The sequence below is a fragment of the Eriocheir sinensis genome, chromosome 10 (assembly GCF_024679095.1).
Source record: "Eriocheir sinensis breed Jianghai 21 chromosome 10, ASM2467909v1, whole genome shotgun sequence".
Classification (NCBI taxonomy): Eukaryota; Metazoa; Arthropoda; class Malacostraca; order Decapoda; family Varunidae; genus Eriocheir; species Eriocheir sinensis.
Genome location: NC_066518.1, coordinates 1991578 through 2015642, shown reverse-complemented (window position 1 = coordinate 2015642; position 24065 = coordinate 1991578). Strand labels below are relative to the sequence as shown.

At 44.1% G+C, this 24065-nt stretch overlaps 1 protein-coding gene across 3 annotated transcripts in view; it reads left to right on the top strand.

Moving 5' to 3' along the window:
- LOC126996427 (trichohyalin-like) overlaps positions 1 to 24065 on the top strand; it is a 178039-nt gene that overhangs the window by 1362 nt on the left and 152612 nt on the right. For 2 of the 3 annotated variants that reach the window (XM_050856849.1, XM_050856847.1), the window contains exon 2: positions 333 to 950. In XM_050856849.1, the coding sequence (XP_050712806.1) occupies positions 807 to 950 (144 nt within the window). In that variant the 5' untranslated portion in view covers positions 333 to 806. Of the gene's footprint in view, positions 1 to 150; positions 951 to 24065 lie in introns of those variants that run through there. The other variant, XM_050856848.1, reaches the window with a different exon arrangement.

Below are 24065 nucleotides of genomic sequence, written 5' to 3'. Positions count from 1 at the left end.
CGTGGTGGTGACGCGAGCTGCCCGGTGGTGCTGTGGTGCTGCATATGTTCTGTGACTACAGCACGGGTAAAGGGATGGAGCTGTGCTGTCCGTGTTTGAGTACCCTGAGAGAATTTGATGGACGTAAGTGTTTCGTTGCTTCAAGGCTTCGAGGTAACTGTTGATGAAAGGGCTTGATCTCTGGAATCGAGTCTTTGCAGTATTGTACCATGTGCTCTAATGTTTGGTGTTAAACTTGCGTGGAAAACACTTAGTGTGGTGGTCTGGGTGCGTTACGGTTAGGATTTGTGTATTATAACAAGTGTTCATTAACGCCTCCGCGCGGTTCACAGGCAGCCTCTCAGAGCAGTGATACACGATCCGAGGTGTGTGCATGTACGGATAAGTTGAGTGAAGGCTACGTTCAGGTGATCGCCGGGCCCCTTCAAGCTAAGGAGAAAACACTCCACGGCGAAGAAATCTACTGAAACCGACTCGACATTATACGACTTTTTTCGAATCGTTGAGCCAAGACAGCAGTTTGGCGTTATCTTGGCTCCGATCATTGAGACGCCACTCAAGAGGAATAACAGCGGGTGGATCTTACTCTCCAAGCCTCCTCCCTCTCCACCACCACCACCACCGATACTGCCGGTGGTGAGGGGCGGCGGAGAGCGGCAGTGAGTGGTCATCACCCTCCCTCGACCCTCGGAGCGTGGCATCACAAGTGGGCGTGAGGCACCAGCCACACGTGGCCGCGGCGCTCTTTGCCCGCCGCGGTTGAACACAACTTCTTTGCTTCCAGTCGTCAGCTGAGTGAGGTCAATATGTCAGGGCGAGGAAGCGAAGACAGTGATGCCCCCAAGGGTCCTCCAGCTGGCGGGGGGCCCACAGTCAACGGCTCCATCGAGGCCACGCTTACTCCGGAACTCCTCTTCCGCATGAACAAGAAAATTGCACAGCTCACCAAGGTAGGTGGTCATACTCTTAGGCTGTTGGCAATACATCAATCAGTCATGAGCCGCAGGGGAAATGAAGGGAAGCTGTAGGGAATCTCTTAGTATAGACATTCCCTCGTGGTAACTTTTTATGTCTAGTGCAAACTCCAACTCCCAGCTCCACAGAATGGTTTTGGCCCATCCCAAAACTGTAGCACATTCATTGAGATATGAATTTTGCAGATTTGTCGGAAGGGGGGGTAAGGAGAGGAATTTAGTCTCATAACGATGCGTTCCTATGATCAAAATTATTCGGTGGAATTTTGTGCTCGTTCCCTCCACAGCGGTATGCAGCACGTGCCGGCGAGCAGATGTAAACAAACAATCTAGTTTGGGATGAAATCCATTTATAGCTTAAAGAGTTTTGACTGAGGAATCGCTGTTTGCTGGGAGACTTTCTTGTATTTCAGTTTAATAAGTTAAATATCATGTCTGATCCTCGTCCCTATCCAACCACTTAGGCTATTTAGCAAAGGCCAGTGTTTGGTTTGGTACTCCCGGCCAGCGAAGGAGGAAGAGTGAATGTACAAGAACGAAAATAATAGAAACTACTACTACTACTACTACTGCTGCTAATTCTACCTTTACTACTCCTATTACAATATCAAGAACAACTATTATTACTGCTACTACTTATGATAATTGTGGTAATGATGATAATCGTAATTTTCTTGAGTTTGCATGGGCCACTTTGCTCAGTTACCAGGCTCTTCCTTTTCCTCCGCCTCCTCCACCTCCTCCTCCTCCCCACCTTTCCTGATGCGCAGCGGCAGGTGTTACGCGTGGAAAGTTTAGTCACCGTGGGAAGGCAGGCACCCACATTTAATATCTTCAGGAAGAGATGCACCAAACATCGACTTTGAAGGGAATGGTGATGTTAAAAATGTAGCGAAAATGACAGCAGACTATTTTTTTCACAGCTAGCAACATGATTGACACTTCCTGTAACATGTTCTTGATTATTGTATGCGTAATATAAGTAGGCTACCCCTTTACATAGAGGTGTACAGATGAGCTCCTCTGTGTGCTACTTCTTCAACACATTCTAGATTTTTTACTATTAAGATCTTTCATTTGCTTCTTCCTTTACTATATAAAATACTTTTCATTAATCGTGGAAGGATAATGACCTTAACTCTTTAAACATGTCGCTAGAATATGCTAGAATGTGTCAAGAAGTGTTTCCTTCTTTTGAAAATTAATATTGTCGTGTTGTTGGCATGAAGACTCAAGGCGATACTGACTAGATATAATTGTGTGTGTGTGTGTGTGTGTGTGTGTGTGTGTGTGTAGCACCGGTGCCAAAGTGCATCCGTGACTGATAAAGAAAAATGATGCAATGAAAACTTGTGTATACATGAAGGTTTATGAAGATGTGATCTCTCTCTCTCTCTCTCTCTCTCTCTCTCTCTCTCTCTCTCTCTCTCTCATTTAAACATGTCTAGAATTTGAATATAACCAAAGGGAAAGTATCATGGTTACTGCTATTCTAGACCAAGTAAAACGGGGCTGTGTATCATTCATTGGAACGAGGTTATTGATGTTTAACCATACACGTCGGGAGTGGAGGGGGAAGGGAGGGGGTGGTGCTCTGCCGACTAGCGGTGGTGGTGGTGGTGGTGGTTGCGATGGTGGTAATGGTGCCAAGTATAGCTGTGGTTTGTCTCCTTCCACCATGCTGGCACTCTCCTCCCTCTCGCCCTGTCTCTATGCTTCCCTTCTTTCCCCTCTACCTCCCTCCCTTCTTCCTTATCCTCCCTTCCCCCTCCTGCATCCACCTACTGTGTCCCAATCCCATTAATCCCCCTTTCTTCTCTTTTCTTTTTACCCATTCTTCCCTCCTTCCTTTCCTCCTCTCCATCCCTTCCCGTTTTATTTTTTTTCTAAATTTCCGTTTTTTTTTCATATACTTCCTTTCTCTTACGAGTTAATTAAACCTTTACCTTCACCTTCCCCAATACTTTCGAAATATCTCGTCTTCCTTCACTTCCTCCTCCTCCTCCTCCTCCCCCTCCCCCCTCCTTCATCACCTGGATCTGGGACATATCTGTTAAGGGGTCGCTGGCTCCCCACACACGTCGCTGCCAGAGGGACACGGAGTTATACAAAGACTTTCTTGCAGGTTAATATTTCTGATCAGGAAGCCAACGTAGGAAGTTTAATATCATGGACATTATCATTTAGCGCTTATCAGTGTTAGATGAAGATAACGTAATTAGCGTAATTAATCATACGACTAGGACAAAATTATGATCATGCATAATTTTGTGCTGTAGGTTAATGTTATTTTTGTTAATCTAAATGTTAAGTTTGAAGAGCCCAGGCAGTGTTCTCGCTTCAGAATACTTTGGTACCTATTATTTGGTTCGCTTTCCCCGTCCATGGGTTCTGTAGGCATTATTCTCGGTCACAAGTATAAAAGCCGGGAAGACGGAGGTGAACGCTGCGGCAAAGACGGTTCTCTGTAATCTTTGGAGTGAGGGCGGCTGGGAGTTGCCTTGCTGACGTACTGCTGTTGACGTCACTGATCAGCTGGGCACCTGATCAGCCGGGGTGCCCATCCATAGGGGTGTTCCTCTCCCCTCCCTCCCCCGGACTGGCTGGGAGACATTAGCCGTAAATGGGCCTTCACTCGAAAACACCGTGACAAGAGTTGGCTCGTGAGGGAAGGGTCGGTGCTGGCGCCAGGGTTGATGGTGTTGGATACGTCAAGGCATCAGGGTAAAGGCTTCAAGGCAACGTATTCAGGAAGAAGCCGTGGTGGCAGTGAGGACCAGATTATCTGATTGGCAAGACTGACGAAGATATTCTCAAATGGCTTGGTGTCACTCAGGGTCAGCTTCCACCACTTGGCGACGTGAGAAATGAAAGCAGATATATTTTTCTCATTCTGTCAAAAGCAATCAGTATGACGAGTATGCTAGAGGCCACTCGAGCTTGGTGGTTAGAATGCTGAAATAGGAATTAACCAGCATACTTACAGACCACGATAACCAACCACCACGTTATATATACCACTGATATAAGAGAATCACCAACCTCATAACCCCCACCCACCACCACCATCACCATCTGCATCATCAAAGACCTCCTCCTCCTTCCCCGTGTTCCTGTGACGTATACATCCGTTCTGGGGACCCGGGTGCTACGAGGTGGTTCCGAACCTTCGCTTTTGGCTGTGCAACTGAGCCAAGGGTGGGAAGTTGGGGGGCGGAGGGGTCGCGATGAGTCAGCTTGTCAGGGAGGGGTCATTGGGGGCCAGTCAGCCAGGAGAGGGGCTCGATACCCGCTGAGTGGAGTCATAAGTCACTTGCTTGTCGCCGCTCTGCCCGCGCCTGTGTCTCATTATTCATGGTGGTTATTATGGCCTGCGATGACGTGTTCGGGAGGGCTGGTGAGACTTTGCGTGGGGATGGATGCTGATAATGCCCTACTGGGGTATTGGTCTCTCATCTCTCTTGGGTTGTCATCCATCTCTCTCTCTCTCTCTCTCTCTCTCTCTCTCTCTGACACACACACACACACACACACACACACACACACACACTCACACACACTTTAAGGTAACAGCCTCCCCTCCCACACTCGGGAAGAGAGGCCTGTAAATATATTAATAGTTGGCACAGTTTACATATTACCCCTGAGCCGACCTGCCAGACGTCACACACACACTCTCTCTCTCTCTCTCTCTCTCTCTCTCTCTCTCTCTCTCTCTCTCTCTCTCTCCAATCGCGTATTTTTCATAGTTTCCCATCATCCAGAAGCCTCCATGTTATATGTCTCGCCGAGGAAGATACTTAACACAAATAGGTGGGCGAGAGCGTAAAGCGGGATATTTTCGTCGCGTGTTATCGCTTCTCGTCATTACTCTTACTGGTAACAATGTTTGGGAGAGGCAGCCACTCACAGAGGTGTTGGTTAAGCACCACCCGTTGCCTCAGAATAGTTTTTCGTCTCTGGTCTTTGTTTTCGTTAATGTCATCCACCTCATGCAGATTACCTTAGTTTATAATTTTCACGTTCCTGCGAGTTTACATTTCTGGACCAGCTCGCAAGGAAAGGTAAATGCAAGGCCTCTAGAGGACTCGGGTGAAGCTTCTGAGAGCGTGTGACGGAAAGTCGTGTTCTCAGCCAGACTTGCTAACCTCAACATTGCAAATTTTTGGAGAGTTTTTGCATTAGCCGAGCTGTTATGAAATGTATGAAAGATGAATGTCTTTCATATTATGATTGCAAATGATCGAATGAAAAAGTCATATGCATAATGTCACTGCATAATCTGTTTAACATTCTATTTATATATCTGTAGTTCTTTCAGAAGCTTCGCTTCGCATGAATAAATCAACCATATGAAATAATCAGTCGAGCAATACGAGTATATCCATATTTGTATATCAGTTCATTCATATCTCAATTCATTCATCTGTACATATTCCTAACTGTAATATTGCCGTAGATTAGTTTTTCCTCTTGCTACTTCACAATCCACTTCACCGTCATTATACATACTACCCAAAGGAATATCTTAACTTTGATCCTGCTGCGTCGCGCGCAGCCCGCCTGGTGGTGACGGAGACGCGAAACGAACATTCATGCTGGCTGGAGGTAACGAGGCTATGTGGGCGTTGGCGAGGCAGGTGGTGGTGGCGGCGGCGGCGGTGCTGCCTCCCGCGGCCGTGTCCATTTCTGTGAGTGACGTAATGGGAACGAGCAGAGTTTAGAGCAAAGCAAGGGAGGGAAGGAAATAAGCAAGGAGACGGGAGGTAGAGGGGGAGAAGGAGGAAAGGGGGCGCTTTTTGGCCGCGCGTCAGGGAGCCAGCAGGTTGGGGCTGGTTGGGGCGGGGCAGGGTTGGGCGGCGGGGCCTGGGCGTCTCGGAAAGCCAACACCGTGACTCACTTCCTCGTCAACGGGAGCCTAATGACCTGCAGCGCCCCATTCAGGCACACAACGGCCCTGAAGAATCTGTCGGCGGGTCGTCACGGGGAATACTATAGGTAGAAAAAAAAAGGCCTGTGTGGATCGCTCTCTCTCTCTCTCTCTCTCTCTCTCTCTCTCTCTCTCTCTTGCAAGTTTTTTTTTATAGTGTGTAGCTCCAAGTTCTACCACCTTGATTCACTCCATGTACGCCATTCATAGAAAGACGTGTAACATTTGTCCTGAAACTTTTGTGGAACGTTTACTATTCAGGACGTTTGTTATTTTTGGACGAATGCTTGTGATTCCAATACTCCCCTTTGGTCGGGCAATTGCTTAGTTAAACATTTGGTCCCGAATCATTGTACCTTTTGAAAAAATTGTCCTACAGGAATGTTTGCCTCTTGAGATACAATGTTTTTTCTTTTTTTTTCATTTTAAGTACAAGAGTTTGCTCGCGCAGACAAAAGATAAATGTCTCGAACCTGATCACCTCGGAATATTCGTCTTCGCCACGTTTGCATACTGAAACGTTTAAAACCTCACATGACCTGATGGAGCTTTCACTAATTTGACAACACCACTAACACTAACGACAAGGGAGGGGCATTAATACTCCCCTCCTTCCGGCCGTCATTGGCTTCGTCGTCGCCGCGTCGCCGAAACACACTTATTTATAGAACAGGACAAAAGAGACTTGTGACACCACGCCAACGCCTCACCCAGCAGCCCCGTCCCTCGCCCTGTTATTCTTGTAGGGGAAAGCCATGCCATACAGGGTACACGTTGTATGGCCCTGACGTATGGAGCAGGGGGCAGGGGCGGGGGGGGCTGACACCGATACCCTTGTTGCTGGGGGGGGGGGTTGGGGGGTTGGGGGGAGAGGGAGACGTGTTTAGAATGTGTAGGGTCTTAGAGGAAGTAAGTGGGAGGGGATGGGGGATGCAGGAAGTGTGTGGGAGGTGATGGGGATGCAGGTATAAGAGGGAGGAGAAACAGGTGTAGGAAGAGAGGAAGAAAGGAAAGAAGAGAGAGTGCAGGGAAGAGTATAGGTGGTAGAGGTGCGGGAATGGGGAAGAGAAGGAGTGGGAGTGTAATTGAGAAAGGCGCTTAAGTGTGAGTGTAAGTGGTGGAGGTGTGACTAGGGAGCAAGGTTACCAAATTATCGTACTCAGACACTCAGCACATCGTATTTTCCGGTTTATGACTCACATCCATCGAAAACAAACACCAATGATTAATGCTTTTAACGATAACTTTAACTGGAATCTCGTTATCTGTGTGGGTAGGAAAGTTTTGGGCCCTGGAACTGATAAATGCGATGTTTTAAGTACGATAATATGGCAATGCTGGTAGGGAGGAAAGAGACAGGTGAAGGGGGACTATGATAAGAAGTGAGGCAGGTGAGATGGCTGAAGAAAGGGAGATGATATAATATGATCGTGTAGGTAACCGCGGCTCAGGATGTTGAATGAACCGGTAAAGCCCCTTCCTCCCCTTCTTACGCTAAAAAGACGCGGGAAATGTTCTTTGAGTCATCATGTAAACACCATTGAGCGTAGCATTTTTTATACTGTTTTTTGCCCCGCCTCCATTTTCTCTCTTCCTGCTCCATTTTCTTTGATCATCATCCTCGCTTTTTCTTTCCTTACCTGACCATTGCTGAACCCTTCCCTTCGCCCTACTTTTTTCCTTCTCCCTTTTTCGTACCTTATAAATTTTTCATGAATAAATATTACTGAAATTAGGAGGGATAATAAGATAAATGATAATAATGTTAATATTTACCATGTTAATAGATTAAATAAAATGAATTTGATGTAAGCGAGAGAGAGAGAGAGAGAGAGAGAGAGAGAGAGAGAGAGAGAGAGAGAGAGAGAGAGAGAGAGAGAGAGAGAGAGAGAGAGAACCACTTGTTAATATAGGGGGCTGAGTTCCTAGGGAGACGTGGCCACTTTTCTCGCTGACTACAGAAGTAAATTTAAAGCTTACGATTCGGTGTTCCTCCTCCTGTCGCGTGGACGAGCCGGTCTGCGTGGGAAGGAGGGAGGGTGAACGGGCAGGAGCCGAAAATGGTCTCATGTGCCAGCTGAGTGACAACGTATAATTAAACTATAAAAGAGAAAGCCAAGGACCACATAAACAAACGTGAAAGTGTTTATAAAAGAAAAAATACATTGGTTTATACAGATGGATATATAAATTCGGGTAAAATGAATTCTTATATCAAACTTAAGATGTATGAATCAGTTAGGAAAGTGTGAGACAGTATAATAGGCCATGTTACGAAAATACACGACGATAAATACAAAAAAACAGTTAACAGAGCTCCCCATGTATTTATCCTCGGGTGAAAAGGGTAGCTCATCTGTTGATTTTGAAAGTGCAAAGACGCAGGAATATACTAAAGCAAATTTACGAGAAAAAAAACGTATTAAAAGTACCTCTCTGTTTACTCTTTATCACGTCCGACTTAAAGAGTATAAATAGTCCTTAGATAAATAATAGATAAATGTCAACTTATCGTATAACGCACCTGTGACGGCTCGCCAGGTGATGAGGGGAAGGTTAACACAGTCCTCGTGCGTCACCTGCGCCAGTCCTGAAAGGTCCCGACAAGGGTGACTCACGACCCGAATCAGGGGCAGGTGGGTGGGCATTGGAGGTGTGTGTGTGTGTGTGTGTGTGTGTGTGTGTGTGTGTGTGTGTGTGTGTGTGTGTGGTCGTTTCCTTTTCAGACTCTTGCTCTTTCAAATTTTCACGCCTCTTCTCGTCCTCCTCCTCTTCCTTTTCGTACTCCTCCTCCTCCTCCTCTTCCTTCTCTTTCTCCTCCTCCTCCTCTTCCTTTTCTTTCTCCTCCTCCTCCTCCTCCTGTCCTCCTGGTGGTGGGTGGAGGCGTGAAGGTGGCGACGCGCGGCTGCCACTTCACAGGACCCTTCAAAGTGGAGGATTCATTTGATTAACTATTTATATAAAGTAAGCCGAACCACTGACCTTGAGTTTTCTGGGTACGCTGAGGTTACCGGGTTTGTTCGTATTGTTGTTGTTGTTATTATTATTATTATTGTTATTATTATTATTATTATTATTATTATTATTATTATTATTATTATTATTATTATTATCATTATCATTATTATTACTTATTATTATTGTTGTTGGTGTTGTTGGTGTTGTTGGTGTTGTTGTTGTTGTTTCATCATCATCATCAGCAGCAGTATGAGCACCATCACCACCACATTCATCACCATCACCGCCGCCACCATCACCACCACCACCATCACCACCACCACCGCCACCACCACCATACAGGAGCACTTCCCTTTTCAGCGTCTCCTTCAAGTCTTTTTCTGCCTCCATAAATTTACTTAATTACCTCGATGCGCACGACATTGTAGTTTCTTTTATCATTCATCCCTTCCGCACCATCATATGTTTGCTTCATCTTATGCCAAGTTTTCCTTTTTTTATATTTCATAATTATCATGTCCTTCCGTATTAACAACAACAAAGAAACTCGTTTATAAAAGTGATCTATGATGCGAGTTGCGTAGAAGAGGAAATCTAGGTTAGGTTAGGCAGGTAGCGGGGCCATTCATGTTCCTAACACGGGCTTGGTTAGGTTAGGTAAGGTAGAAGGTAGCGAGGCCATGTCATGTTCCTGATAGTGGTTAGATTAGGTTAGGTATACTTTTAAAGGTGATGGCCGTTAGGTTGATCTCGCGTCTTTCCGGGGACCAAGGTGCTGGCGTGGCCGCGGCGGGGTCGGTGTGCGGTGATCCCGTGAATTGGTCGTTTTGGTGGGAGCGAGAGTAAAGACGGAACGATTTCCTGAGTCTTAGCTATATGATCCGGGGATTTTCTGCTGGAGAATTGACATTTTGAAAGAGCAGATACGAATTAACTTGTTTCGATCAATAATTTTTTTTCTTATGTGGAAATTTACCAATGAAGGTGTTCGTCTGTTACTAATATTTTTCTTGGCTTCATGTTTACCATATTTTATACAGATTGAAGGGCGTCTTTCTATATTTAATTTCCTGTCGGTACAAAAATTACCTTATATCGCAGAATTACACTGTTGACTCCTGAAAAAAACATGTATGGCTAACAAGCTGTGTCGTAACGGCCACTTTCCGCGCTTAATTGTTTTACCTGTGAAGTGAGTTCGAAGCATACCTTTCTGGCTTACCTGATTATTCCTTCCGTTCGGTAAAAGACGTGGCTCAGATTTAAAGGTCCTCTGTTTTTTTTTGTTTTTTTTTACAGTAAAGGAGGAAAAAAGAAAAAGGAAACAATAATGAAAAAAAAAAAGCCCGCTACTCGCTGCTCCTGTAAAAGCGTTCAGAGGAGTGTCCGAAAGATAGGTCAATTTCGGGAGGAGAGGTGTCCTGATATCCTCCTCTTGTATGGAGTGAGATAGCAAAGTCTGGCGAGCGAGGGACAGTATGTGTGCCTGTGGGAAGGGTGAGCGGCTGTGTGGTGGCTGCAGGTTCGAGGGGTGAGGTGACGGGAGTGGGGGAGGTGGATGGGCATGAAGGTGGACAGGTAAACGTGTGCGGATGGGCTTCGATTGCGGGTGGCTTGGCGTGTGTGTGTGTATGCATGTGCGTGTGTGTGTGTGTGTGTGTGTGTGTGTGTGTGTGTGTGTGTGTAGGGATGGAGTTTAGGGGGTAGGAAAGTGGAGTAATTTTGCTGATGAACTTTTCAAATTCTGTCATGAGCGGTGAGTGTGTGTGTGTGTGTGTGTGTGTGTGTGTGTGTGTGTGTAGGTGTGTAGGGATGAAGTTTGGGGGGTAGGAAAGTAGAGCAATTTTGCTGATGAACTTTTCAAATTCTGTCATGAGCGGTGTGTGTGTGTGTGTGTGTGTGTGTGTGTGTGTGTGTGTGTGTGTGTGTGTGTGTGTGTGAGTGAGTGTGTGTGTGAGTGTGGAGGGGTGGAGTTTGGGGTAGGGGGAGTGGACGTGGAAGAGGCCTCATTTTGTTCATGAACTTTTCAATTCTTGTCATGTGTGTGTGTGTGTGTGTGTGTGTGTGTGTGTGTGTGTGTGCACCCGTTCCAACAGGTCCCTTCTATTTCTGTTTGTTTACTGCTCTGTGGTTTGGCGTGGTGTGTGTGTGTGTGTGTGTGTGTGTGTGTGTGTGTTTGAGAGAGAGAGAGAGAGAGAGAGAGAGAGAGAGAGAGAGAGAGAGCAGGACAGACGAGACATATATGGCGTCTCCTTTATCTCCTCCCACTTGTCCTCGCTGCCAAGGTCGATAAAGTTAAAAGAGCAGCGTACTACTAATTTTAAAACAAGGTCGCAAGAAACTATAGAAAGTAAGCGAAAGGCGAGAACAACGGAGGAAGCGAGCAGGAAATAGAAGTAGCAAGTGGGTGAGGGGTACACTTGTTGGTCTCGTCTCGTTAATTTTCATGTTTGCATAATATATATGAAAAAGGGTAATATATATTCTTTTAAGTCACGCCGTTTTACTTTACGTCTGAAATGACTCGACATAGAGAAACATTGGTAAAAGATGTAATGGGAATGGTGGGTATAGGGAAAATAAACACGTAGAGAAGATATGGATTGATAATAATAAGTTAGTGGGCACCAAGTAAAGCTTCTAGAATGAAAAGCTCAATGATGGCAGCTTGATGAGCGCATAACGGTTACATTTATTATGTATCACGCTCATACAGACGGCAGCGGTCACTGAGTCCAGAGAACAGAAGGAAGACAAGCGCAGAAACACAAAATCGGAGGACAGAAAATAAACGAGACTCGTGCATTCAAGTTTAGAGGACTGACAGGAAAACTTCACTGGCTTCTGCAAGGTTTCGTTTGAGGGTACGAATTTTCAATCTTGCATTAGGCGCGCACAACATATATAAAATTTGAAGTCAAGTCGAAAGTAACCAAACAGACCGTATATATATATATATATATATATATATATATATATATATATATATATATATATATATATATATATATATATATATATATATATATATATATATAGAGCGCTATTGAGAATTTAGATGGTAATGCAAAAATCTCGATGAAAAGTACAATACAAATGCAAGAAAACAAGCTCACGATCAACCAAAAAATTCAGTTCTGTTTTTATTTGTGAATGTGAAATACATAATTAAGGTGGCCATAAAGATAATTTAGACAGTTTAGACAAAGTAATGCAAAGAAAAAAAATAGACCAAGAGTACTGCAGTGTTCGAAGGACAAGATCGGTCGAGAATTCCGTGGCTTTTTTTGTGACTGCAAACCGTCCTCTGGGATGGAAATTTCCTCGTGGCTTGCCGCCCACTGGGGCGGAAAATGGCGTCCTGCTGCAGGGGGACTGTTGCTGCAGGGGGGGGGGGGGGCAAAGGGGGCTGACGACAGTGCTGTGTGACTGTCCCTGCCACAACGCGGGGGTGGAAGAAAAGAGGGGAGGAGGAAGAAAAAGATTAAGCGGAGAAAGGAAAAGAATAAGAGGAGGAAAGGAAATGGGAAAGGAAGGAAGGAAACATCTAAACATAGGCAACTGAAAACCGATTAGCTTATAACGAGGCTGCCTGCTTTTGTAATGTAATGCGAGGGAACTTGACCATAATAATGCACACGTACCGAGGAGGCGGTGGAGTACTTCTGTTCCTTCCGTCATCGCCCATTTTGGTGACGTCATTCACGCGTTCGTTCCCAAGTCATGCTTCCGTCGACTTCATTGCTATAAAAGAGGATCATGGGGGGGAAGTCAAGGTGGTGTAAGAGGAAGCCAGTGCATAGTAGACTTTCGATGAGTCAGGGATAAGAAGAGTTATTGGAGACATCAGATGAGTTTATGTAAGACTATAGCTAAGGGTACGGTTTCGTTTGTCGACCGAGCTCCATTGCTATAAGAGGCTAAGAGAAGAAGACAAAGAGTAAGCCACCCGTAAACTATAGCCATGCACCAGAAAGGGTCCGGAAAGAACAAAGAGGATATAAGTTACATGAAGAAACAAACCAGCTCAGGGTATACAAACTACTCGTAAGAGAGTTAAAAAGAGGTGAGATCTAAGAGAAAGCCGGCGGTAAGATATCAATGTGCCAGGGATTAGACGAGATAGGAGAAGTTCATGTGTGTTTGTGAGGAGGATAAGCTATAGCCATAAAATAAACGAATGAAGCAGTGAAGAGAAAGAGTACGAGTTCGTGGTTTGCCATGAGTAGTTAGAACAGATGTGACTTTGTGGGAATAAGTCCGCTAAAAGACGAGGAAAAATAGAGGTGTGGAGAGGAAGTAAGAGTGCGTAAAGGAGTGGGACAAAGGATTAACCAACGGCCATGAAAGAAAGGGATGGACACGTACGGGTGAAATCGGATTATGACAAAGGTAGAAAAGGCTCAGGCAACGTTTGAAGGGGAAAGTAAAGCATTAACCAGAGGCAGTAGAGAGGAACAGGTGAATGAGAAACTGGTGAAATATAATCATGAAAAGGGAATTGAAACGGACTGACGCAGGAACAGACGGAGGCGAAGTGGGCGAGTGAACTAAGAGTGAGCCAGAGGTAGCTAAACCAGAAGGGAGGAAAAAACAAAAAAGATGTAAAAGAAGGATAAATTACAACTCTTTCGTCGCTTTCCTTCCACGCTCGTGTGACTGTAAAAAATAAAGAGGTGTGAAGGGAAATGTGAAGGAATACTCGTAACCCCTTCAAGGGACTATTACACTGGGCAAATTTTCCGCTGGCGTGGTTCTCATCTTTCCGTGGTTTTCTGACGTGTCCACGATCTTCTAAAGCTACGGTAGATTTCACTGAAGGACGATGGTATTACTCATCATCTTCACCAGCAGCAATAACAACAAACAACTGAGAACCACGTTAGCGGAAATCGTGGTTTGACTGAAGATCCACGGAAAATATGCCCAGTGTGATACCCCCTCTAGCCTCTCTTTTCCCCGATCCTTTTGCACGAGGAAGATTAGACAAAAGATGAAAGCGGCCAATAGAGGTGATGCACGCTCCTGGCATCCGCGGTGACCTACATAACCAGTGTATTGCCTCCATAAACTGATGACAGCTGATAGGAGTGTTATGATTACCGGCAGTAAATACCTATACTCAGTACTCAACCTTCGCATATATCTACACCCTGCACCTCACGTCTAGTAATCATCATCATCATCACTACCACCATTATCATCATCAGATACTACTATTCCACTGTAGGGCAAATGCCTTTCTCGACGTGCTCCATCTTTCTCCGTCTGATGTTCGTGTACTCCATCCTCTTCCGGCAAGTTTCCCCAAGTTCATCTCTTTCCCGATCCCAAATAATGTCTCCCGATCCCAAAATAATGCCACCCGATCCCAAATAATGCCACCCGATCCCAAATAATGCCACCCGATCCCAAATAATGCCTCCCGATCCCAAATAATGCCTCCCGATCCCAAATAATGCCTCCCGATCCCAAATAATGCCTCCCGATCCCAAATAATGCCTCCCGATCCCAAATAATGCCTCCCGATCCCAAATAATGCCTCCCGATCCCAAATAATGCCTCCCGATCCTCTTTCTGTCGTGACTTCCACAGTTCCTGGGTTCCCGCAATGTCATTTTGATTGTCCATTCGTTATCAGGTCTACACACGGTATGCTCTGCCCAAGTCCATTGTCTCATTTACAATCATCATTAAAATGTCTTCAACCTTTGCCTGTGAGGTAATGCAGAGTAGTTGTCGGCAATAATAATAATAATAATAATAATAATAATAATAATAATAATAATAATAAAGACTCGCTGTCCATCTGGGGAATACTTTGAAGGAATCAGTTTACTTCCTTTTGAGGCGCGCTGCACGTTTACTTTCTTGATGTCAAAGTAAGCCTGCCTTGTTTTTCCAATCAGTCCTCCTTGCGTGTTTGTCTCGCAGCACAGGTCGAGCAGTACGTAGCAGCAGTACATCATGAAGTCTGGTCCACGTGCCTCGCTCCGCAACAACTATTTCTGTCGAGTGGGTCTGTCGGAGGTGACGGGACACTACTGAACTGCGTCTAACAGGGGTCGCATGAGATTAGGACCTTAAAAATGTACTAATATTTATGACACAGTTTGCAATACCTAAGTGTTAGTAAGTAACCGAGAGTGATTTCTTTGCACTAAGAAAATCGGTGATATGTCGGAAAACGCAATTCTGTATATTTCTTTTAATCTCTCAAATACAGTAAGCAAGAACTAAGAATAAATAAGAAATAAATTGCGGTCGCTGCTTAATGAAAAATAAATAAATGGGGGCAGCGTGGGTGTTCACGGCCTTATTGCATTATAGTTTATTAGATTATATTGTATCGCCGATCCCCTGAAGCGCTGCCCTTCAAGGCTCCTGGCACAACACTCCCTGATTCTGTGTATCTCGATGCCTCGTAATTCTGTGGATCTTGACGCGAGGCGATTTATGAGCGAACTATTTCTCTCTCTCTCTCTCTCTCTCTCTCTCTCTCTCTCTCTCTCTCTCTCTCTCTGTGGTGTGTGCGTGTGCGTGCGCGCGCGCGCATCCAATTAGTCGGTTAAATGAATTGAGACTTGAAATGGGAGCCAAGAATGTGGCAAGCTTGTGTCAGGAGGATGTGACTGAGGGGGAGGGGAATCGGCGAGGAGAGGAACGAGAGGAGGAGGTGGAGGGAGTGGGTGGGGAGGTGGAGGTCGTGGGTGATGTGAAGGGAGGGATGATGGAGCAAAGGTGGAGAAAAAGAGTGCATGGTGTTAGATGCTTTTGAGTTCGTGTATTTCATAATGAAGTTGTCGTGACGGGGTGTGAGAAGCGAAAAGGTTATTGCATACTGTGATTGGTTGGTTGTTGTACAGTAGGTTGACATTGTGACTAAATGCTCAAGACAGAATGAAAATCGTATATTGTATAAATTCGTCTCGTCGAGTGAGTTGGTTTGAAGTCTGTGTTAAGCCCTGCAAAAAATCAGCAGTGTGATTTTTAATGTGTAAGGACGTCAAATAGTATGGATACGTATTATGGCATGAACAGTGTGGCCTAGGAAGGTTGAATGAGTGGTATGCCCGCATCAGAGGGCATGAGTGCTGCGGCGTATGTAGAACGACTGAGGCATGTGTCTTCTGGCCTGCCGCGTGGTTGGGCCTTCCGTCAGCCCTTCATTACAGGTATGGCTCCTCCCACGTGCTTGTTTTTCCGGCTAATAAGCATCGCTTCTCATCCGTATAATTGAGCCAGCCAGGCCATAAAAGTTGACATAAATAGAAAACGAGGTCGGCAGACTGGGTATACCACTTGGTGTTACGCATTGCCCGATGAGGTTGCGTATTGGCGTGTTGCGTTGTTATGTGAAAACGATATATTTGTCCCCAATGAGTATATAACAACTGGACCGTTATATTACTTACATTTTTTTATGGAGTCGCTTCAGTTGTAAAGCCATGATAAAAACATAATTAATGGAATTTGTTGTAAAATGATGTTCAGGGGAAGTGAGAAACTGCGCCATTGCACGCCAGTCCTCGTCAACAGACCGACTGGGTCTGCTCGGGTGACGCCAGCCGATAGAGTTGGTCTGTCGGCGCCCTGCTACGGGCCGCCGTTGGCAAAGGCCCGTGCTCCCCCCTGTTAGGAGGGAGTAAATCATCAACAGTAACAACATTTAGCACTTCAGAAAATTTTCTCAAAACTGATGTTCATATTCGTGTGCCTCGTTTGGTAAAGTAAATGCTAAAATACTGTATTATAATTATCAGTATATTTCGGATTGCGGGAGGAGCGCCATTACGAACTTTTTTGTTTCCTTCTTTTGTGTGTGTGTACCCTTGAGCTGCGGCAAGGTGAGGTGCTGCGCCACAATGACAAATCCCAGTTTCAAAAGCGTTCTCTCGCTCACAAAGAAATGTAAAGTCAAGTCCTTGAGGCCCGGGGCACGTTTTAAAGGCGGAGTATATGATGACGTCTTGGGGGTAGCTATCCATCGCGGCCGCAAGCACAAGTGTCTTGTCTCCTTACTGTTGTGTCGTGGGGTTAAAATTACTTCGTCGTTGTTGTTCTTTCGTATACACACACGCCTCCTTTGTTTGACTAGTGAGAGAAGTGCCAACACACACACACACACACACACAAAGGACAAAGGACAAAGCTATGTACGTTGTCAGTAAAGTTTTGGAGAGAGAGAGAGAGAGAGAGAGAGAGAGAGAGAGAGAGAGAGAGAGAGAGAGAGAGAGAGAGAGAGAGAGAGAGAGAGAGAGAGAGAGAGAGAGAGAGAGAGAGAGATGAAGCAGCATTCAGTATATGTTGTACAGATAAAAAAAAGTATTGTTTGCGATGATTCTCTGGCGCGCACACACACACACACACACACACACACACACACACACACACACACACACAGCAAGCGTAAGGAATGGTGATGATAAAGATTAAAAAGTTAAACAAAGCACACTTAATGTTCCGATCTCGTGCCGTGTGTAACGTAAACAAAATAAGTAACCATATTAAAGAGCATCGTAAGGTTTAACAGAGTCTCCCTGTTATTGCCCGACTCGTGTCCGTTTTCTGTGAAGGAGCAACTCTAGAGCCAGCTGGAGGGTCGAGAATCACCCCGGGCTGTGCTGACTCGAGGCTGCCGTCCGTGAGCTGCTCTAAGTCCTATACCGGTGGATTGTTTCAAGAGAGGAAAAGCCGCGTTTCTTTACTTATGCATCTATCGGGGTGCCTCAAACCTAGCTGCAGTAAATGAATAAGAAATGACGTACACGAAAAAATGATTGGCTTTCATATTTTCCAACATAAATATTTGTGAATGAGTGTTGACTTGGAGTATTTTCACTTGATAGCAATCCGTTACGTTTGTCAATCTCATTACACAACAAGTGAAAAAAAGAGTATCTTTCGTATGAATTATAAAAAAATACCACTTTTTGTCAGGAGAAAAAAAAAACAAAAAAAAACGCTGTCGACACGTCTGAGAAGGGAATTAAGAGGCATGACTGCAAGGATGAATTAGCAAGGATAACGTTTCTTGGAGGGGATTGAGATACGGCGTGAATTAGAGGCATGACTGCGTGGATAAGTTTGCATGGATAACGTTTCTTGGAGGGGATTGAGATACGGCGTGAATTAGAGGCATGACTGCGTGGATAAGTTTGCATGGATAACGTTTCTTGGAGGGGATTGAGATGCGGCGTGAATTAGAGGCATGCCTGCGTGGATAAGTTTACATGGATAACGTTTCTTGGAGGGGATTGAGATACGGCGTGAATTAGAGGCATGACTGCGTGGATAAGTTTGCATGGATAACGTTTCTTCGAGGGACTGAGATGCGGCGTGAATCAAAACACTAATACACTGGACTTCCTTGGGCGTGCGCTGAGTCGAGTCTTGAACTTCTTGAGGGTGAACGAAGCGTGTCGAAGAAACGAACACTTTGTCTTACACGAACCATTGCCTTGCGTGAACCACAGCTTTAAGGCGCAGACAGATGGGTTGGCGGGGAAGAAGAACGAGAGGAGGAGGAGGAGGAGGAGGAATAGATAATAACATAAAACAAAAGGAGCAAAAACACGAGGAAGAGAAGGTAGAAAAGGAGGAGGAGAAGGGGAAGGTATTAATATAAAATAAAAAGAAGAGCGTGAAGAGGAAAGGAGGAGTTATAAGAGGAGGAGGAGGAGAAGGAGAAGGGGAAGGTTTTAACATGAAATAAAAAGAAGAAGAGTAAGAACAGGAAAGGAGGAGTTATAAAAGGAGCAGCAGGAAGAGGAGAAACATAATACAAAATCAAAGAAACAAGAACAAGACCACGAGGAAAAGGAGGCATAGAAGAAAAAAAAGAAGCACAGGTATACATAGAAGGCTCAGTTAATACAGGTAACGTTGATCCTGCTGCCTTATAACGAGGCTGCTCCTTTATGGGCTGGAGAGAGATAAGGAGGGAAAAGTTATAGGAGGAGGAGGAGAAAGGAGAGGAGGATGAGAGGGGAGGAAAAAAAAGGAATGCTGCTTCAATGAAATAAGGAGAGAAGAATAGCAGAAAAAAGAGAGGGTAAGGAATGAAGGATGAAGGAAATACTGCTCGAATTAACTGAGGAAATGAGAATGAGGATAATTAGATACGGAGGTAAGAAGGGAAAAGTAGTTAAAGAGGAATAACGAAGAGGTGAAAGAAGACTATGTGGAAGGAGAGTAAGAGGAGAGGGGAGAGGAAAAAGAGGAGGAACAAGAAGTTGCGTAATTCGTTGTTTTTTTTTTTTTTTTTTGCCTCAACTACTAAAAATCAATCCTACTTGTTATTTTTCAATCAGTTCAGCTTAAAATGTAGTCTTTGTGATAAAGAAAATAATGCAATCGAAGCAAAACTGTATGTCTTCTGAAACTGGTAGATTTTAATGGGGGCATAAACTGAAAAATCAATCCTACTTATTTTTCAATCAGTTCAGCTTAAAATGTAGTCCTTGTGATAAAGACAATTCAATCGAAGTAAATCTGTAGGTCTTATCAAACTGGTATATTTTAGTGTGGCATAAACTTACAGATTCGAACGAGGTCTCTTGGAAAGGCGATAAAAATGAAGCCGAAAAAAGACTAACGAAAAATGTAAATCTGGTTGCAAGCTAAGGCCTAGAACATTCGCCTTCCTCCTTTTCCTACCTTCATATTGTTCTTGCTTCGTTCCTTCCTGCTTTCGTTCGTTCTCCTTCCTTCCTTCCTTCCTTCCTATTCATTAACCATGCCTTCCTTCTTTCTTCCTAGTGTTTTTTGCCTTTCCTTCCTTTTTTCTCTGACTTATTTCTTGCCATCAGTTGTTGTTTATTGTTTCCTTCCTTCTGTCCGTCTTCCTCTCGTACTCATTTTCACTACTACTACTACTACTACTACTACTACTACTACTACAACACCACACGAGCTTCCGAAAAATGGATGGCTTTGACCGCAGACTGTATTGGCGACGAGGGGTGACTGCAGTATTGAAAGTAAATGTCGTTTCCGTGTAGCTTAAATGTTTATATGTTTACACCTTTTTACAGTAGTTATGGAAGGAAGAAGGAAGGAGAAGCTCGTGGGGGAGGGGGAGGAGGAGGAGGAGGAGGAAGAGGAGGAGGAGGAGGAAGAGGAACAGGAAGAAGAGGAGGAGGGAGATTTATGTTGTAAAGGTATATAATGGGACGATTGCACAAACGAAGAATATTTCCATTAGGAGGTTGAGAGAGAGAGAGAGAGAGAGAGAGAGAGAGAGAGAGAGAGAGAGAAGAGAGAAGAGAGGAGAGAGGAAATAATTTTGTAATGCGTCAAGAAGAGAAGGAAACGGACGGGAATTGACTAATCTCGCATTGCCTCTGACGCAGCTAATGAAATCACTTAAGGAACTCATTCAGCGCCGTCTCGTTGATTTATTGCCGAGATTCAAGCGTGAAGGGAAGGCAGGAAGACGGAGGAGAGGGCGGGGACGGACTCTGGCGGCTGGTGTTGGAAGTTGATGTTTTGTGATGAAGTGGTTCGCGATTTTACGAACTGGAAGCATGGTAAGGTTTGTGTGTGTATTTATTTTTTGTTGATTTTGCGGTAAAGAAGAACGACTAAGCGAAAATTTAAAAAGAGAAAAAAGAAATAATCTCCCAATACGCAACTGAGTGGACGAAAATAAAATAAAAAGAAATATAAAACTATCAGCTCGTTGAAAAAATGCAAGACAGCTGACCGAAAAAGAGAAATAAAAATAAAGAAATAATATTAGCTCCCTATGCACTACCAAAATAATTAAGACAGTGGACTGAAAGAAAAGTTAAAAAAAGGAATGGAAATCTCCCAATATGCCGCCAAAACAAAAAAGACAGCTGACTGAAAAACGAAACTGAAAAAAGGATAGAAAAATGCTCCCAATACGCCGCCAAAATATATAAAAGCTGACTGAAATCTCGACTATTTTTTTATGCAATTCTTTTTTTTATTTTTTACAACAAAGGAGACGGCTCAAGGACAACAAAGAGTGAAAAAAAAAAAAAAACGCTACTCGCCGCTCCCATAACAGACAATAGTAAAGAATAGCCATTGCTCACCGATGCATAATAATTCCTGCTCATCATCATCATCATCATCGTCATCACCGAACGTTTCAATGTCACTATTCCTTGTCGGTGTTAACTTCGAAAAGACTGTTACTCAACCTCAATTAATGAAGAAGGGAAATAGAATATATATACGTATACGGAAAGAGGGAATATTCAATTAAAGAAAAGTGAAGATGTTGAATTAAACATTTCTACTCAACCTCAATTAAAGAAAAAGGAAAATAGAATATATATACGTAGTTATGGAAAGAGAGGGAATATTCAATTAAAGAAAAGGGAAGATGTTGAATTAAACACTTTTACTCAACCTCAATTAATGAAGAAGAAAAATAGAATATATATACGTAGTTATGGAAAGAGGGAATATTCAGTTAAAGAAAAGGGAAAATGATGAATTAAAGAGAAAAATATTTAGTGCAGGAAAATGGAATGTAGTGGGAAAATGTGCAGATAGTTGAAGAAAAGGGAAAATATATAGTTTAGCTCAAAGAGACGTACTGACCCCCCCCCCCCACCCCGTCCCCCTTTCCCGCTCTCCCCACTTTCCTTTCTCCCCCCCCCCCCCACCGAAATCCAATCACAAACCAGACATCGGAAACTATAGATCTCCCGCCCCCAAATGCCAGCGAATGTTGGACAGACTGTCCTAAATTAGAAATCGAAAAATAATAAATCGCTGCAATCTCTCTCTCTCTCTCTCTCTCTCTCTCTCTCTCTCTCTCTCTCTCTCTCTCTCTCTCTCTCTCTCTCTCTCTCTGTCTCTGTCTCTGTCTGTCTCTGTCTCTGTCTCTCTCTCTCTCTCTCTCTCTCTCTCTCTCACCATAAGATAATAGGAAAAAAAATAATAAGACGTTTTTCAGTATTATTACGCGTCAAAAAAAGACAAATGGTTCCAAGGTTGTGGTGGTGTGGTGTGAAACGAAAAAATATATTGTATGTCTGTACTTCAAGCGACAGACAGACAGACAGACAGACGGACAGACACTGAACAGAAGGACAAACGAATAACCAGTGGCTGTGGTCGCAGATTAAACTGGGCCGTCATCTGCTCCTGACAGACACGTAACATTTATATCCATCACCTTTCATTGGTCACTCTCCCGTCGGTCCCACATTTCGGTTTAATCACTCACCTTAATGAAATTCCGCCCTAATTAATGGCCGTGTTATTTTTAGCTTCAACATTACATTCAGACTTCTAATTTTCCTATTTCTGTTTATACTTATATCCTAATAAGCACTCATGGTCGGCATATATCCACGAAGAAACGTTGATTGTCTCTTATTTATCAGGAAGGTTATATTTAGGATTTCTCTCTAAGTGAGCGTATGTGTGTGCGGGGAAGCGACTCATGTTATTGCTAACTTGGAAAAGATGAGGAGGGGAAAGAAGAGGAGAGCCACGGGGGACGAAAACAAGCAGCAGGGGGAAGAATAGGAATAGGAGGAGGAAAAGGGGGAGGAGGAGGAAGAGAGGAAAACAAGTAGCAGAGAGACGGAAGAAGAGGAATAGGAGAAGGAAGAATAGGAGGAAGAAGACGACCCCGGATCAAACTATAAACCCCAGTAAACCCCAGCTTCCACCCCAGCACCACCCAGCCACCTTCAGTATATAGCAGAAAGAGAGGAGTCTTTCGGGAAATGTGTAAAATGTTGCTGGCTGCCCAGAGACCCGTGAAGAGGCCGTGGAGTGGCTGTGCTGCCGCCGAAGTGACCAGAGGCGGCGGACGGCGCTGAATATTTCTTGTATAGGAGACGCGACCCCCGGAACCGAGCCCCCGGTGTTGTATTATTTACGGCCGAGGAGGAGGGAAGACACCGCCGCGGACTCGCCCTTTCTACCATTCCCTTGGACGATGCCTTTGTTTTATGAAGCCTATATTATGTGTGTGGTGTGTGTGTGTGTGTGTGTGTGTGTGTGTGTGTGTGTGCGTGTGCGTCTGCGTGTGTGTGGGTGTATAGGGAGGATGGATGTAGCATTGGGTAGGGGTGTTGTGTGTACTTTATTCTGTGTGTACTTTATGGAACAGTTTTCACACATATTTTTGTTACACGGACCAAAATATTAGAGCAGCGCTGACAAATTTATGGTATTATTATTATTATTATTATTATTATTATTATTATTATTATTATTATTATTATTATTATTATTATTATTATTATTATTATTATTATTATTATTATAAATTTCGTCAATATAATGAATACTATTGCCATTTATAACGTGATTTATATATTTATTAATTACTTTAATCAACCTATGATTAATTAATATTCTTAATTTTGACTTTTCTCTCGAAGCGTATTCACATGTTTGTAATATAATATAATTGAGAGAGAGAGAGAGAGAGAGAGAGAGAGAGAGAGAGAGAGAGAGAGAGAGAGAGAGAGAGAGAGAGAGAGAGAGAGAGAGAGAGAGAGAGAGAGAGAGAGAGAGAGAGAGAGAGAGAGAGAGAGAGAGAGAGATAGACAGTGGATGTTTGCTTTTTATTTCATTGTGTTTAATTCAGTTTTATTCCGTTCGTTGTGTTCGTCCAGCGCGGGGGTGGGGGAGGGGGGCGGGGATTGTGAAATAAACATCCGATGCGTGCGTAGAGATTATGCCTAAAGTCTCGGTTCAGTTAATTTGTGGACCAATTTGGATGTGACCTTTCATATTTATTTATTTTATTTATTTATTCCTATTTTACGTGAACTCAACGCTATACCGGTGGCTCTTGTTCCCCGTTACAGAGCCGCTTGGAAGTCCGTGTTTGAATGGACAGTATCGAGGTCATTCCGTTTATAGGGTTTGATGTTTTTCTCCTGATTTTCTTTATGTTGTTAATCCTGTATCGTCTGTCTGCATGTTCTTCTTCGGTGTTCGGTTTCCAGTATGTGTTTCGGTCTATTGTATCGTGTGTGTGTGTGTGTGTGTGTGTGTGTTTACGTTCATATTTTTCCTTCTATTCTCTTATCGTCGTTTTCTTCTATCTTATCGTCGTCTTCCTTGTCTTCGCCGTCATCTTAATCCTTTCCCTTCCCGTGATTATCCTTCCTTAGCCTCCTCCTCCTTTTATCTGGTCCTACTCCTTCCTTTCCCTTTCCCATTCTTCCTGCTTTTGGTCCTCCTCCTCCTTCTCC